Below are 15,485 nucleotides of genomic sequence, written 5' to 3'. Positions count from 1 at the left end.
TACTTCACCACATTTAAGAATTAAGCACTGTATTCCTTTTTACATGACTTACTTGACAGATACACTCATTAGTTGCTTTGCAAATTTAGATTTTACATAGAAAAAGGTCAGCTTATTATACACAATGCACTGTTAAAGATTAAACCGGTAGTTACTGCTACTTCTGGTTTTTGACCATTTACAAAGGCAGTTCCTCCAAAGAGAGATTTCCCCTTTAAACTTCTCATTTAAAGGACAATTTAAGACCCATTATGTCACAAAGGAACACACACACACACACACACACACACACACGAAAACATCTCATGACCTCTCAGATTTATCCTGTGACCCACTCCAGATGGCCTGACCCTTTTTCTTGGGAACCACAGGTAACTTTATGAATTGCTCTACCTCACCTTGGCAGAACACTGTGAACACTGGGCTGGTACTTTTACTTTGCATACTGCATTTTAAATACAGGACACATGGAATTTTACTAAAGCCCATCCCTGCTTCCAGATGTGACAAGGACCAAGGAAAAAAATAGCTCCAACATGCAGACAAATATTCTCTCTTCCAGCATGTCAGTCAGGACAAAAACTGCTAGACACACTCTGTACTCCAGCACAAGGGCTGGTCTTAAGGTTCATACTGCATGTCATGTCATGAAGCTTCTCATGATGAGGCAAAAATAGCTTTATCAAATAAAAGCCGCAGAGCTTTTAATGGCTAATTTGAAAATATTAATTTCCAGAGTGGTTGTGTGGATAAGATTATGCAAGAAAAAAAAACAAAAAAAAACATGAAGGTGAGTGTGAAGTCTGAAAACTATGCTCAAACAAGTCGAGGTGGAGGCTTCCAGGATGCATGCTGCGACCACAAACACACCAGATCACAAGTTTGAGGTTTTTACATGTGTGGAGACGAGAAAGACCCATGCAAAAATGCCTTTGAGCGGCTTCCCGGCCTCTGCATGGTGCCTGTGTGTGTGCTTCCCTCACACAGATGGTGGTGTCTGTCTGTCCCCCCCACTCCACCTCTCTCTCACATGTTCTGTAATCATGCTCCATAATATCCCATGAATGCAAAAAGGCCTGGTTTTTTAACCGTCCTGTGCCCAGACACTTTAAGTGAACTAGTAGGGACTTCATGTCATTGCATCATTTGTTGATGCTTTGCTGTAACAGCCTGAAGAAGTGGCCCTAAAACACTTTTCATGGGTACAATCTGACACAGTGACAACAACAGGTAAAAACAGGTGAAAATGCTGCTTTGTGGGAACAAACAGTAATGATGAATTTCACAAAACCTACCCAACAGCAGTAGTCGGTGAGTTGCCCGGTATATCTGTTTGTCTTTTTGGAGCTGCTTCTCTATCTTTTTGTTGGCTTCCCTCTGTGCCTTCTCCTCATTTCGTTGGTCTTCAGTCTTACTATTACCAAGGCAGCCCATCTTCCCAAAAACCCAGTTGCAGGTTCAGGGATTGGAGGCAGGGTGGTTGATTTGGTTGGGGCGGGTGGGTGAAAAGGGTTATGATCCAAAAAGAGAGAAAAAAAATTTAAATCAATCCTAAATTCCTAGATTGGCCCAAAAAAGGAATACCTGGCTCAAAATGGGTGACATTTATGTTGCCAGATGCAGATGAAACAGACGCCAGGTAGTAGACGAACGATGGGCTTCACCAGGCTTTGGCACAATGTGTATGTATGGAGAGAGGGGAAGGGGGGTGGGGGTGGATATTTACTGGCAATTTATCAGCAACAGATCAGTCAGAAAGGTGCAGAGCTACAATGCCGCCCTTCTCAGACACTTGATTCCTGTATTTTTGACTGTAAATCTGCAATGAAGTCATCAACATTGATATGAGAGTGGATGTAAAATTTCCAGCTTCTCGCTGCACATGAATGAGCGTCGAGGGGTGGAGGTGGTGGGGTCCAGCTTCCTTAAGGGTTTTTTTTTCCCTCCTTTGTTTTAAAATATACATATATAGATATGTATATATTATGTATATATATATATATAAATCTTCTCAAGCTTTGATATTAAATCTTCCTCAGCAAATGTCTCCTCCGGAGCCCATCTCTGGCAGATACCTCATTCCTCTGCCATTCAATTCATTTCCACTCATAACCAAAGCCCTATTTGTTTTTTTTTTTCTTTTTCATCGACTCCTCCTTTGAATATATTTCAGGTTATTATTTGCAATCCTATCTCAGCTGGCCAAAAAAAAAAAAGAAAAGAAAAAAAAAGACATATTAGAGGGCGGGTGGGGGGAAATTAAAAAATAAATATTTCTTCTTAAAATGACGGCATGTGAATCATCAGGCTACAACCGGGGCTTCTTTCTCTACAATAACAATCACATTATACAGCAACCTTATCAATAATATCCTGCTTTCAGCCGATGTCCAAATTATTTCCTCTCCTCGTCAATAGATGCTGGTGCTTGCCTTTATTTTTTTTATTTTTTGGAGGGTTTGACGAGACCCCCACCCCCCTAAATAAAAAGAAATATATATATATGAAGAAAGAAAGAAAGAAAAGAGGCCCCTTCGCCGTCCCTTTTCTGTCCGTAACGTTAATTTGTATTTCTCCTCACATCGGAAAGCTTCTTCGGGGCCGAGCTAAGGCGGTGTTTGGCAGCTGGATGTCCTTGAATGTAACGCGATATCCAGGTGATATTCGTAGAAAAATCCCCCGTTTTTTTTCCCGTTTGGCGCAGGTACAAGCCGCTGTCAAGTCTCTCGGCTTTCTGTACTCCCTCTGAATCCGTATGGTAGATTATGGTTACATGTGCACGATACATGAACATACCACGGTGTTTTCAATCACTGATCCAACGGCGACGCTGTCATTTTTAACCGCCGACAGGCCACGGCAGCTCCGATGAAACCGGTCAGGGAGGTGAGACTCGTTTCTTTGCAGTGTTACCCTGAATTATTTTTGCCCACCTTTTTTTTTTCTCTGAGAATTGAACATTGAGATAGATAGCGTTGTAGAGGTGGGGTGGGGCAAACGGCTCTCACGGAACCCTGGGAACGAAGAACCGTAGTCAAGTTTCCCGGGACGGAGAAACCCAATTTCCGCTGGAAACTTTCACGAGAAAGGCCAAAGACACAGACGTAGACGCCGCATTGAGCGGGCTGGCCCGTTGCTGTGATACGTCAGTGCGTCCACCATACACGATGTGGCAGATCTGCCCCGAAAACTAATACAAGTAAATGGACTGAACTTCATAAAGCGCATTTCTACAAAGTTCTTTAAGTTAATGCCGCTCGTTTACGCATTCACACATGCACTAGGGAAACTGTTAGACACGAAAAAATAACGTATGTAACTTTCTCTGATAATTATGTGAAATACTCCACGTATGTTTGGGGTACAGGCACCAAACCAGCGCATGTATTTTCTGATGTTTGTAACGCTGTTACTGTGATGACAAATGTCTATAACAACATGTAGATATAACATCTGTAGGTTTTCTAAATAAAAAAAGTTTTTATATTCAGTGATTTATATCAATTTAAGTACTAATAACACTGATGTACATTTTCTTTTAGCAGTGAAACTGTATACTAAAATTGTAGATCCATGTTTTATTGCATGCAATAACAAAAAAAAAAGAACTATTTCCAACTTTTGTAAATTAAATGTATTATAATTATTACACAAAAACAAGGAGGAGAAGAAGAACAAATGATCAAATGATGCAGGTACAGCATCAGTCACCAAACTACCAGGGAACACATGGCTTTTTAAAAACCTAGTAAACAACAGACCCTGAGATGTAAACAAGAGTGTTCTCCACAAGGCTACCAAAGCGGGTTGGTGGGTAGCTATGATCACACAACTGCAGAAATGTCAGCAAAAAGAGATGGAGGCTCTTCAGTTTCTTCTGCAGCTGGAGAATGGGATGCCTCAAAAGCAGACAGGGGCACGGTCTCATCCTCTGCTGCCACATTACCTGATGTTCTTGAAACACACCGCAACTCACCATTAAACAGCAGAAGATGGTCTTGAACTGTCGTGAAGGGTTGTAATTCCAGACCCCTGAAAAACACAACAAACAGGTACTAGAAATGTTTTATTGAGCTTCGTGCTGTGAAAGGAGGTCACTTCAGCTATTGAAAGTATAGGGTCATCTCCATTTACCTAACACAAATAGGAACAACTGAAGAAGATGAACAACATTCATTTATTTATTGTTTCTCATTATTTATACTTTGTACTCATGGCTCTGTTTTGAACAGAGGAAAATATAAAAATTAAATTATTTCAGGCTAATTAGTGAGTTCTCTTGTAATAATGAAGTCTTAACAAAGATGGGAAAGTTCATATTTTCATTTTACCCCAGTATAAATCGGGCCTCTCTTTAGCTCTTCATTTATCAGCTGCTTCCCCCTGAGATCCTCCAGAAGAGCGCACACATCATTCTTTGCCCTTCTTATTCCTCTTTTCTCGTTCCAGACTGTCCACCCTCTCCAGCTATGGCTTCACTGAGTCTGGCTCTCAGATTATCAGGTGACGAAGGCAGAGCATTGCAGCGGTCCTAGTAGAAACAAGGATGAAAATATTATAGTCACAGTCGATCACAGGGTTAGAGTCCACATACTGACGTGTTTCAGTATCTGTGCATGTGTGTACATTAGTATGTCTGAAAGTGTGACAGAGAGTGGGAGGTGGTTGAAGGGGTGACATGAGGTTTGAATATAACCAGGGGCATGATGCTGAGTGTGGCACTGACTTATCTAATCCTTGTAAACCTAGTGATACACCTGCCCTTTGAAGATAAGCTGGGAAACAGAAGACTGAAGCAACAGCTCCATCACTGATCCTGACTGATCTGTTCTGTCAAAGTCCTCAGTTTTGAAATGCTGTCTGCAGAGCATGAACGACTGCTAGCAGAAACTGCTTTCCTTCTGAGAGCTACATCTCACTGCTTTCACAGCCCTTTGGAAACCTACATAGCATCAATAAAGTTGGTTAAGTATGGAAGCAAACTTGTGTCATCAGGGTGCTTACATAGTTAAGTACCTAACAACAACCAGAGTAGTTAGTTCGGGGCAATTTAGTTAAGTAAGATTAAAGGATAAGCACATTACCAACTACTATGCATAGATGTATTGTTTGGAGGCTGGTTTCACTGCGGGACTTATCCGCACAACGTCAGAAAATTCTGCTTTGAAAATGTTACAATGGCCAAATACGATTTAAAAAAAAAAAAAAAACAACTGTTCACTCTTACCTGTTAAATGTAATCCCATGTGATTCGGTTTCTTCTGTAAAACGGTCGGAACAACTCCACGGAGCACCAGAGTGAGGCGTTTCTGTGTTTAAGTTTGCCACATCCAATATGGCGGCGACTCAGCGCTCAGTGCGGCGTTGTATGTATGTCTATGATAAAGGCTGAGTGGTGCATGAGCAAAACCCATAAAATAATCTCAGGAGCGGTTTTTTTTTTATTGTTGTTCAGATATTTGTGTACAAAAAAACAAATTTATATATATATATATATATATATATATATATATATATATATATATATATATATATATATATATATATATATATATATATATATATATATATATATATATATATATATCGTGTTTTTAGCAGCAGCAAACTCTGGATTGTATATTTAATAATCTTTATTCATTTTATTTTCACCTTAAATCTTTCAACTTATGTGCACCACACATGCAGTGACTCTACACCTGATAGTTTGAGAACCACTGCCTTAGATGAAAGTGTCACTAATAGAAAGTTGGTCTAAATGATGAATTTTATCCTATGGTTAAACATTTCTCTCAGTGGGAGTGATCTACAGAATCCCTATTCATAGGGAGCGATGGGTTAGTGAATGATTTGAGTATGAAAATCTTTATGTTTTGGGGAAGAGCAAAAATGACTCTGTTTTTTTTTTGGTAAAAATGCAAGTAGTTTGTGACTTGTTTTGGGGGTTAGGGTTAGGGTTAAGTCATCATGAATGACACATCACAGGGATGTACCATAGATGGCTCTTAGCCCTGTCAAACGCTGAAATTTTGGACTACCATGTCAGATAACATGTTTCCCCACTGTTACACCAAACGAGGGAATATCTTTTGAACACTGTGGTTGTCAGAGATTTTCTGGTGGTTCATGATGGTCCAAGACCTTACTAAGACGCTTTATGTTTTCGTTAATTTGTCACCACTGAATATACAGGGTGCAAGGTCTTTGTAAGTCTATTTTCTAAAATGTGCATTTAATAAAAGGGAACATCAAAAGGCTTAGATTTGAGCTTCAGCTAATAATGATCATCATTTTGATAGTTAACTGGTTTATTTATTATTTGTTTGCTCTAAAAATCATCAGAAACTTGTAAGCAAAGCTGATGATAGCTGCTATAATTTGTCAACTGGTCCCAAAGAAACAAAATTTACTCCTAATAAGTGTTAAAAAAAAAAAAAGGAAATATTTCTTTTTTTTGGAGGCATTTTGAGCCAGTCATTGGTTAGTCAATTAAATGATTAATTCACTAATTCTTGCAAATCTATGCTGAGCTCAGGGGCTTCCTGATGAACATGTCCCTGGAGCAGCAGCAAACCGCTGAAAAGGCTTAAAAATAAAAATCAGGCATCCAAGCGTGATTAAAGAGGACAAAACAAACAAAAAATCCCCAGCCCTCTATATTTTAATGTTTATGCTTTTCACATATTTTTGCAGCTTCTTGTAAAACTGCCTGTAACAACCTGTATCTGAACTTCACAAAACTTACAAACACACTAGAGAAATTGTGATTTTTACAGCACGTATTTTGTGAAAAATTTTGTTCGGATAATAAACTTGATACAAAGCCACAATTACAAGTAAGAAAAAATGATTTTAGTTTAAACTATCCCCTTAACTCCAGATGTAAGAAAAAAAAAATCGCGTCATTAACACTGAATAACCTGGAATAAAACTAACCCACCAACGAAATCTTCATGCCGGGAGCGGGTTCTTGGCTTTTATTTTGAAGATACGGTCAGAGCAGTTCTGGTTTCCGTCTTGAAGCCACTTGACACACCTGGACTGAAGCAGGGTCGGATCACATGACTACCCGGAGCGTCATGAAGCAGAGGTACAGAAGGGGAAAGGCGCCCTCTTTGAAGCAAAAATGATTATTATTCAACTCACTCAAAACGCCTTAATCAGTACCGCTGACAACCTTTACTTGAAGTTATTAAAATATCGGTTTCATGGGAGAAACGCTAATAGGTTGCTAATAACAGGAATCTTTCAATATTACTATCAATATTAATAAGTGAAGGGCAGTAATCATGCTTACCAAATTTCTTCAGGTGTCAGAAATAGGAAAAAAGCAAAATTATCACATGGTTTGGTACATATTACCAGACATGCTGTAATATCTGATAGAAAAGGTAAAGTAAACCCTGCTTTTATAAAATTATTTTAACACACAAATATGACTTCATTCCAAACCAAGCAGTGATTATGAAAATCAAGTCAGCACCAGTTAATTAAAAAAAAAAAAGAAAAGAAAGAAAGAAACCAGTGATGTCCTTTTGCAATCTCGTTTACAAACTGTGAAGACTTTCATTAGATTACAAAAGCAGGACAAAACCAGCCCAACACCTAAAGGAGCTTCTGAAGCAGCATTTAAGTGGCTGCTCATCCTCCAGGAGAACTCAGAAACTTGGAGCATCTTTGCCAAAGACCATAGAGAGTTTTCTGGAGACTTATAGTGGGATGGGACGTTGTTTTAGCAACAAATACTCTGTTGGTTTTTATTCTTTAATTTGGAATTGAGAGACTAGTAACAGGACAAATTTTTACAGTATGTCATGGCTGATGCTACAACTGGGATGTACCTATGAAGCTTAAATCTCCATGAAGAAAACCATAAAACTGTAGCAGTTTCCATTTTATAACAACAAATATTCTTTTTATAAAATGATATTTGAGTTTGAATTTGAACACCCAACTCCATATTTGTATTCTTGGACTCTATTATAGTAACTTCGCATGATTAAGAATTCAAAATATCCTTATTTATAATATATCATCACCCTCTTAAAATAAGGGCCTAAATCATTTTTTAATGGAAATGTTATTTTTGCCTAAATCACCATATTTTCAATATTTGGTTCAGTTTTTTGTGTTTTCTGAAAAACTATTTAAAAAAAATGACTTAGGCCATTATTTTATGAGGGTGACGATATGGAAGATTATTTCTGCCACTGAGGCAAAACAAACTTTTTTTCTGACATCCATAAACCAAAAGTTCAGGATTTTTTCTCAAAATTTCAACTTCAAAATCGAAATTTCAAGTTGTTTTGTTAACTTTGACTTCTTTTCCTCAGTAAGTCAAAAGTTTGAGATAATAACTTTACTGTGTGTGTGTTTATCAGTGAACTCCTCCTAGACCAACAAGAGTTGAATAACCAATCTTGGCACACAGGTACATTTTAGGCCCCTGAATGTTCTTATTTATATCAGCTACTGGGTGCTTGGTGAACTTATAAAAACTAGAATTTCACTCACAAAAACTGAAGTACAAACTGTGGATTGTCTGTACCACAAATCAAGACATTATTTGTCAGATGAGTTCCTCAGAAAAGCTCCAAATTGCACCAAAATCATAAACAGGTTCAGACTCAGATGGGGCAGCACAGTGGCGCAGTGGTTAGCACTGCTGCCTCACAGATAGAATACCATCTGGAAGGCCTGGGTTCGATTCCACCTTGGCCCAGGCCTCTCCCTCTCTCTGTGTGGAGTTTGCATGTTCTCCCCGTGCTTGCGTGGGTTTCCTCCAACATTCCAAAGACATGCACTTAATGGGGTTAATTTAATTGGCTACTCTAAATTGCCCATAGGTGTGAGTGTGAAAGGTTGTTTGTCTTTATGTGTTGGCCCTGTGACAGGCTGGCGACCTGTTCAGGGTGTACCCTGCCTCTCGCCCTATGACAGCTGGGATAGGCTCCAGCCCCCCGCGACCCTGAACAGGATAAGCAAATGGATGGATTTTTAATATAAGAGTCTGTGGGGATTGACCCACTTTTGGAGGCAACCTCAAGTGGCCACTAGAAGAACTGTAGTTTTCGGCACTTCAGTGTTAGCTCCTTTGTACCCTTACTTCTGGCACACATAGGTACTGGTATATTTTACTTACTTACTTATACACTTGGGTAGAACAGATCTATACACCTACCACCCTTTGTTACCTTTGTTAGGTACATCCAGTCAGTCCTGGGTGGGACCCACTTTTGCATTCAGATCTGCCTTAGCTCTTTGTGGCATTCATTCAACAAGGTGCTGGAAAATGTGTCTGATTTTGTACCCATGAAACTAAGTAACTGCTAATTCAAGCAGTTTGTTAGATGTTAGATTCAAATCATTGTCATTGTGCACACAAGGCACACAACAAAATGATTGTTCCAGATCACTCATCCAGAGACGAGCATCTGCGGTCACGCAGCCAGAAACCGGCGCTACCGTTAGGCAATGTGGTTTAAGTGTCTTGCCCAAGGACACAATGCAGAGGCAGGGGGCTCGAACTGGCAACCCTCCGGCTGCAAGGCAAGCGCCTACCCACTGTTCCACTGCTACTTGTAGGGGTGAAAACAAAACCATACTGGAAAAACCTTAAGCTGCCTTTTTGTATTTTGACCTAAAAAATATCCTGAGTTTCAATCAGTAACAACTAAAACATTACCAACATGGGGCTCTGTGCAAAAGAGACACTTGGGAGGATTTTGAAAGACTAGTTTTACTTCCCCTCCTATCTCATTGTCATTGAGTGTGTTTATGTGTGACCACCCTCGCCTGTGTCCCTCCTGTTTCCCCTTCCCTGATTACCTTGTGTATAAATAGTCCTTCCCCTTAGTTTTTGTTGCAGTATTATTTACTTCCCTGTGTTCTGTGGATGATGTTACTTTGCATTTAGTTCATGATTTTTTTATTTTTTTTTTTTATCCACATCTGCATTTGGGTCCTCACTTCACAAATATGACATATTGTAATGTTCAGTTATATCATGTTATGTCTGCATTAATCCTCTAGATGGTAGTATCCCTCGTACAAATGACGTACTGCAAACAAATGTGTCTGCAGTTTTAACATTAGGCTCATACACAATAAGAGAGCATGCTTATATGCATGTGTGAGTATAAACTGGTAATCATTGTTGTGGCTACTGAAATGGGTGTTATCTGACACTCACCAGAGAAAAAAAACAGCTTCCATTCATCTACGCTTTGCTTCCTTCCTGCTTTTGCCAAGCTGCACAGCTTAGATGTCCTTTACAAAGCCAATAAAATAATGTCTTCTTTTGCATTGGTTCATCAACCATTTTCCTTCAATAATTTATTATATTAACAGGCTCAAATATTATGAAGTTAGATGTGTTGGAGTTTCTTTCACAAGTTTTATACAAAAGGAAATACAATATGCTTTTTTGATTATTAGGAATTTATATTAACATATATACAGATATAAAAACAAATTTAACACAGACATGCCATGCCTACTTACTAATGGAAGCGTAGATGATGAATGGTAAAAGCTTCTATTATACTGCTCATAGTTTTTATTGTGTATCATGGGTTTCTCACATATTATCAGCTGGGGTGACTCCCTCACATTTCTGGTGACATCATTTCTTGTCCCACATAAAAACCGACGGGAGGACTGAAAGTTATCACAGACCCCCAGCTGTTCTGCGTACTGTAGCCCGACCATCATGCGTGAAATTGTACATCTGCAAATTGGACAATGTGGCAACCAGATCGGCTCAAAGGTAAAATAAACAAAATTGTAATATGCATTGTAAGTTTTAATATGCATTAGATTCGATCTTCATGACCTGCATTAAATCTCCTTTTGTAATTCTGAAAAATTATTTTTTAAGGACACATCTAGTAGACTATATGCCACTATTACTATAATGTATTACTGTAGCTGATATAAAATGCTAAAAATACTGGACTTTCTTATCTTTACTGGGTATATTATTTTACTTTTTTTACTTTACTTACTTTACTTTTCTGTTATGGTGTATATTTTGACATGCACTTTTCCTTTGCATGTTGTCACCAACAGTTTTGAGTGACACAGGGTGTTCCCCATCAGGCATTCATGCTAAAGATAAGACCAAAGCGAGAATTGCACTGTGAACACTGGGTGTGACATTTTTATCGTGGCTGACACAAAAAAGAGAGCGAAACTACAAGATGATAAAGCTAAAAACATAAAACCTTTTAACACTTTTAAAGTTGACCCAAGATGTTTAGTTCAAACAGCTTTCTCATTTACACAACTTAAGATATGAATCCAGGCTCAGTGAATCTGTTAATTCTGTGCTGTGGCAGCAAGGATTTAGGTTTGTACACGTCTTGGATGTATAACTAAAAAATGTTAAAAGAAAAGGTCGAGTCAACTATTTTGTCAACTTCACATTTGTCAGCCAAACTTGTGCTTAGTTGAAGGAATTCCAAATATATTGTATATGTGATAAGTTTAAAAAGTAAACTTTTGCAGTGTGGAGCTATTTAAATATAATTTTATGTCCATCAGCAATTAATATTTACAAAATAATATTTGTCCAAACTGTATTTAGAGGTTGTGTGAAATTATAGACTAGCAGGATCACTAGGACCAATACAGAATACAGAATCCTAATTCTTCATCACAACAATTTCACAACTTTATCCCTTTGATAAGTATGCAATTTAAACACACACACGTGTGTGTGTGTGTGTGTGTTTAAATTGCATACTTATCAAAGGGATAAAGTTGTGAAATTATTGTGATGAAGAATTAGGATTCTGTATTTCAATCTGAAAATGAAAAAAAAAGTTTACAAATCTGTTTAACAAGTATAAAACTGAGGGATGATTATCATTCTTTAATTTTAAGTCTGTTTTGGTGAGATTTTGTAATAAATGTGTTGTAATTTATAATGTTTTATATATATATATATACACACACACTCAGTAGAGTGCCTACCTTGCCCACCCCTAATTTTCTATATGCCAATACAATGCTACCAAAAGGTGATCAATTGTTCCTTGTACCACCCTCAACAAGTCAAGAAATTTTCATCGAAATCTGTTCAGAATTAGTTTCCTGCTAACAGACAGAAAGACAGATCCATGCGACCAAAACCATAACCTCCCTTTTTTTTACCTCGGTGGATGAGGTAAAAAAAAAGTCATCATCAATAAACGCACACTTAAATTGTAGTGGGGGGCACTCACCTTATTGAGCTTGTGACCCATATACTGAAGACTAGAGCCTTTGATGAAGGGGCCAGGGTTTGATTCCACCCTAGACTACCCGTGTCACCCCCCCCCCCCCCCCACCCCCCCACCCCACTCTCTCCCTGTTTTCCTGTCTTCTTGTCTCTGTGTTGTCCTGTCAAATAAAGGCTAATGCCAAAAATAAATCTCTAAAGTGATAGTGATATGATGGTAAAACATTAGTAATTCTGCTCATACGCATTAAAATCATCATAAATTTACATACTGAGAAGAAACCATATAAAAGTCGGAAAAGTGTTAAATAGAGAAGTATTAATGTTCTGCATTCGTAAACATGATTCTTCTGGCAAACAGTTTTAGTTCGGTCTATATTGCAGTCATGCTTTTATTTCTTTGCAGTTTTGGGAAGTGATAAGTGAAGAACATGGGATCAACACAATAGGCATTTACGAAGGAGACAGTAACCTCCAACTGGAGAGGGTCAATGTCTACTTCAATGAGGCCCATGGTAAGTTATAAACTTGTTGCTTTTCCAGACTTATTAAACTTCTAATTATTATTATTTTTATTTCAGCTGTCATTTACAAATAAACAATATTAAAACTAATTCTTTCTAAACTTCTATTGTGTTTGCAGGTGGTAAATATGTTCCCAGGGCCCTACTTGTGGACCTGGAGCCTGGCACCATGGACAGCGTAAAAGGAAGCCGCATCGGGGCCCTTTTTAGACCAGACAACTTCATTCATGGTGAGATATTAAATAGTATGTCTCACATTTCTGTGCTTATTTTTTTACTTATTTTTTTATGAAAGGAGGCTCTATACAATTTACTATACTATTTATTACATATTCTGCTTTGGATATAAATGCCTCTTAGAGTTGTGTCATGTAAATGTCATAATATGGTAATATTAACCTTGGAGTAAGGAAACAATATAGTTTCCAGCTTGACAGCAATTGTTTTGCAAACTTGATCAAATGGCACTGTAGATGTTTCATAAATCTGAGAACAGGGCAAATAATTTGAACTCATACATTTTTTTCTATGCTCCATTACCATAACACTTTAAGGCAATGGCCTCTGTCCCTGACACTGGTTTTGCTGGAGTTTTTCTCTTGTCAGTCAAGTTTTCTCTCTCTATTATCATGTGATAGTGCTCTAATATTTACAGTGCGCCTATGTGACTTGTGTTGCGATTTGACTTTATATAAAAAGCTGAATTTGACTTATTGAATTTAGGAGAGTAAAACAATATAAATGTTACGTAAAAATTGCTGTTTTAAGTATTTAACAGTGAGAAGTGGAAACATTTACTGGCCTTGAACTGAGAAGTGTCACAATTTCTTTTTTTTTAAATTATGATGCCTGTTATCAATTTCCTGGACCTATGCACATTTATTTTGGTGTTACAGGAAACTCAGGGGCTGGGAACAACTGGGCCAAAGGCCACTATACAGAAGGAGCAGAGCTGGTGGAGCAGGTGATCGACAGAGTGAGGCACGAGAGTGAAAGCTGCGATTGCCTGCAGGGATTCCAGATGGTTCACTCACTTGGGGGCGGCACTGGCTCTGGCATGGGAACCCTCATCATCAACAAAATCCGTGAGGAGTACCCCGACCGCATCATGAACAGCTTCAGTGTCATGCCGTCACCTAAAGTCTCTGACACGGTGGTGGAGCCCTACAATGCTACACTGTCAGTCCACCAGCTCCTGGAGAACACAGATGAGACCTACTGCATTGACAACGAGGCCCTCTACGACATCTGTTTCCGCACCTTAAAACTGACCACACCGACTTACGGGGACCTCAACCACTTGGTCTCCATGACCATGAGTGGGGTCACGACCTCTCTGAGATTCCCCGGACAGCTCAATGCCGACTTGAGGAAGCTCGCTGTCAACATGGTACCCTTCCCTCGCCTCCACTTCTTCATGCCAGGCTTTGCCCCTCTGACACCTCGTGGAAGCCAGCAGTACAGAGCTCTCACTGTGCCTGAGCTCACCCAGCAGATGTTTGATGCTCGCAATATGATGACGGCGTGTGACCCAAGACGAGGCCGCTACCTCACAGTCGCCGGTGTCTTCCGTGGTAAGATGTCCACCAAAGAGGTAGATGAACAAATGCTTGCCATCCAACAGAAAAACAGCAACTACTTTGTGGATTGGATCCCCCATAACGTGAAGGTCGCCGTGTGTGACATCCCACCTCGAGGCCTCAGAATGGCCTCCACATTCATTGGCAACAACACAGCCATTCAGGAAGTGTTTCGCAGAGTGGGTGAGCAATTTGCTATGATGTTCAGACGGAAAGCGTTTCTCCACTGGTATACAGGGGAAGGTATGGATGAATTGGAGTTCACTGAGGCGGAGAGCAACCTCAACGATCTGGTTTCAGAGTACCAACAGTACCAAGATGCCACTGCTGACCTAGATTGGGGACCAGAGGATGAAGAAGAGGAGGGACCCTCATCATCAGCAACAAGAAAGGTTCAGCCTCGGATGGAGGTTAAATTGGAAACAGTGACTGAAACCAGCAAAGAAACCATAGATGAATAGAAGACAAGGTAGAAAAAATATTGGATTATTGGTATTAAAAGGAACTCTTGTTCTGTAGTTTATCATTTCTGTTGTTGGCTTGGATAGTCTTTAAGCGATAAATGTGCTGCAACATATTTAAACAATAATGGTGATTGACTACTTTGTATTCTTCAAATGATTTGTGTGCTTGTATGTGTGTTTTTGAGAACTAGAATTTTTTTTTATTTCACAGTAAATTTGTTCAGTATTTTTGCATGTATATATGAAAAGTATTGTTTTGCTAGTACTATATATCCATCAGCTTTAAACATGAAATTGTCATGTTTACACTGCTTGACCAGTATCATCTGCATTTTGTATATTAGTTGTGGCCGCAATTAAAAACAGTAAAACAAGACTGTTTGTTTCTAACAGAGTATGTTCCAACAATTCAAAAAAACAAAACAATACTTTTGCTTCTCAAATTCAACTCAAAGTTATACAATTTGAAGTTAAATGGACCTAGGCTTAGCTCTTCTGATGGATGTTTCTCTGACAGCACAATGACACTGATACCAGCTAAAGCTGTCACACAGTTTCCTCCCATTTTTATGAGCCTGGGGCATAGAGATTACTCATGACTTGACCAAAGTTTCTGCACTCTGAGATAAGCACACATGCTGTGGAGATGTCCAAGTTCAACTGCAATAAAGCTACACTACACTGGGATGAAAAA

At 38.9% G+C, this 15,485-nt stretch overlaps 2 protein-coding genes and 1 long non-coding RNA gene across 5 annotated transcripts in view; 2 read left to right on the top strand and 1 right to left on the bottom strand.

The window, feature by feature from the left end:
• LOC115780266 (guanine nucleotide-binding protein G(s) subunit alpha-like) overlaps positions 1–3,074 on the bottom strand; it is a 41,495-nt gene extending 38,421 nt beyond the window's left edge. The window contains exons 1-2 of one of the 3 annotated variants that reach the window (XM_030729363.1): positions 2,797–3,074; positions 1,296–1,434 (exon numbers count right to left, since the gene is read on the bottom strand). In XM_030729363.1, coding sequence (XP_030585223.1) covers positions 1,296–1,434 — 139 coding nt within the window. In that variant the 5' untranslated portion in view covers positions 2,797–3,074. Of the gene's footprint in view, positions 1–1,295 lie in introns of all 3 variants that reach the window. The other 2 variants (XM_030729362.1, XM_030729364.1) reach the window with 2 other exon arrangements.
• On the top strand, positions 2,852–4,810 carry LOC115780267 (uncharacterized). The gene is made up of 3 exons (XR_004019968.1): positions 2,852–2,886; positions 4,450–4,503; positions 4,750–4,810. It is a non-coding gene; the product is annotated as an uncharacterized LOC115780267 (long non-coding RNA).
• Positions 4,811–10,653: 5,843 nt separating this feature from the next.
• Positions 10,654–15,167, top strand: tubb1 (tubulin, beta 1 class VI). Its single transcript, XM_030729421.1, has 4 exons — positions 10,654–10,768; positions 12,630–12,738; positions 12,867–12,977; positions 13,644–15,167. Exons 1-4 carry the CDS (start codon positions 10,712–10,714, stop codon positions 14,786–14,788), a joined length of 1,422 nt encoding a protein of 473 aa, XP_030585281.1. The 5' UTR covers positions 10,654–10,711; the 3' UTR covers positions 14,789–15,167.
• Positions 15,168–15,485: the final 318 nt, after the last annotated feature.

Source organism: Archocentrus centrarchus, chromosome 5, assembly GCF_007364275.1.
Source record: "Archocentrus centrarchus isolate MPI-CPG fArcCen1 chromosome 5, fArcCen1, whole genome shotgun sequence".
Taxonomy (NCBI): domain Eukaryota; kingdom Metazoa; phylum Chordata; class Actinopteri; order Cichliformes; family Cichlidae; genus Archocentrus; species Archocentrus centrarchus.
Note: the sequence above shows the minus strand (reverse complement) of the source record. Positions and strands in the feature narration are given on the sequence as shown.

Coding starts and splice junctions, on each gene's coding strand:
- tubb1 (XM_030729421.1), top strand. CDS start 10,712: ATGCGTGAAATTGTACATCTGCAAATTGGACAATGTGGCAACCAGATC. Junction 10,769..12,629: donor GCAACCAGATCGGCTCAAAG/GTAAAATAAACA, acceptor ATTTCTTTGCAG/TTTTGGGAAGTGATAAGTGA. Junction 12,739..12,866: donor CTACTTCAATGAGGCCCATG/GTAAGTTATAAA, acceptor TTGTGTTTGCAG/GTGGTAAATATGTTCCCAGG.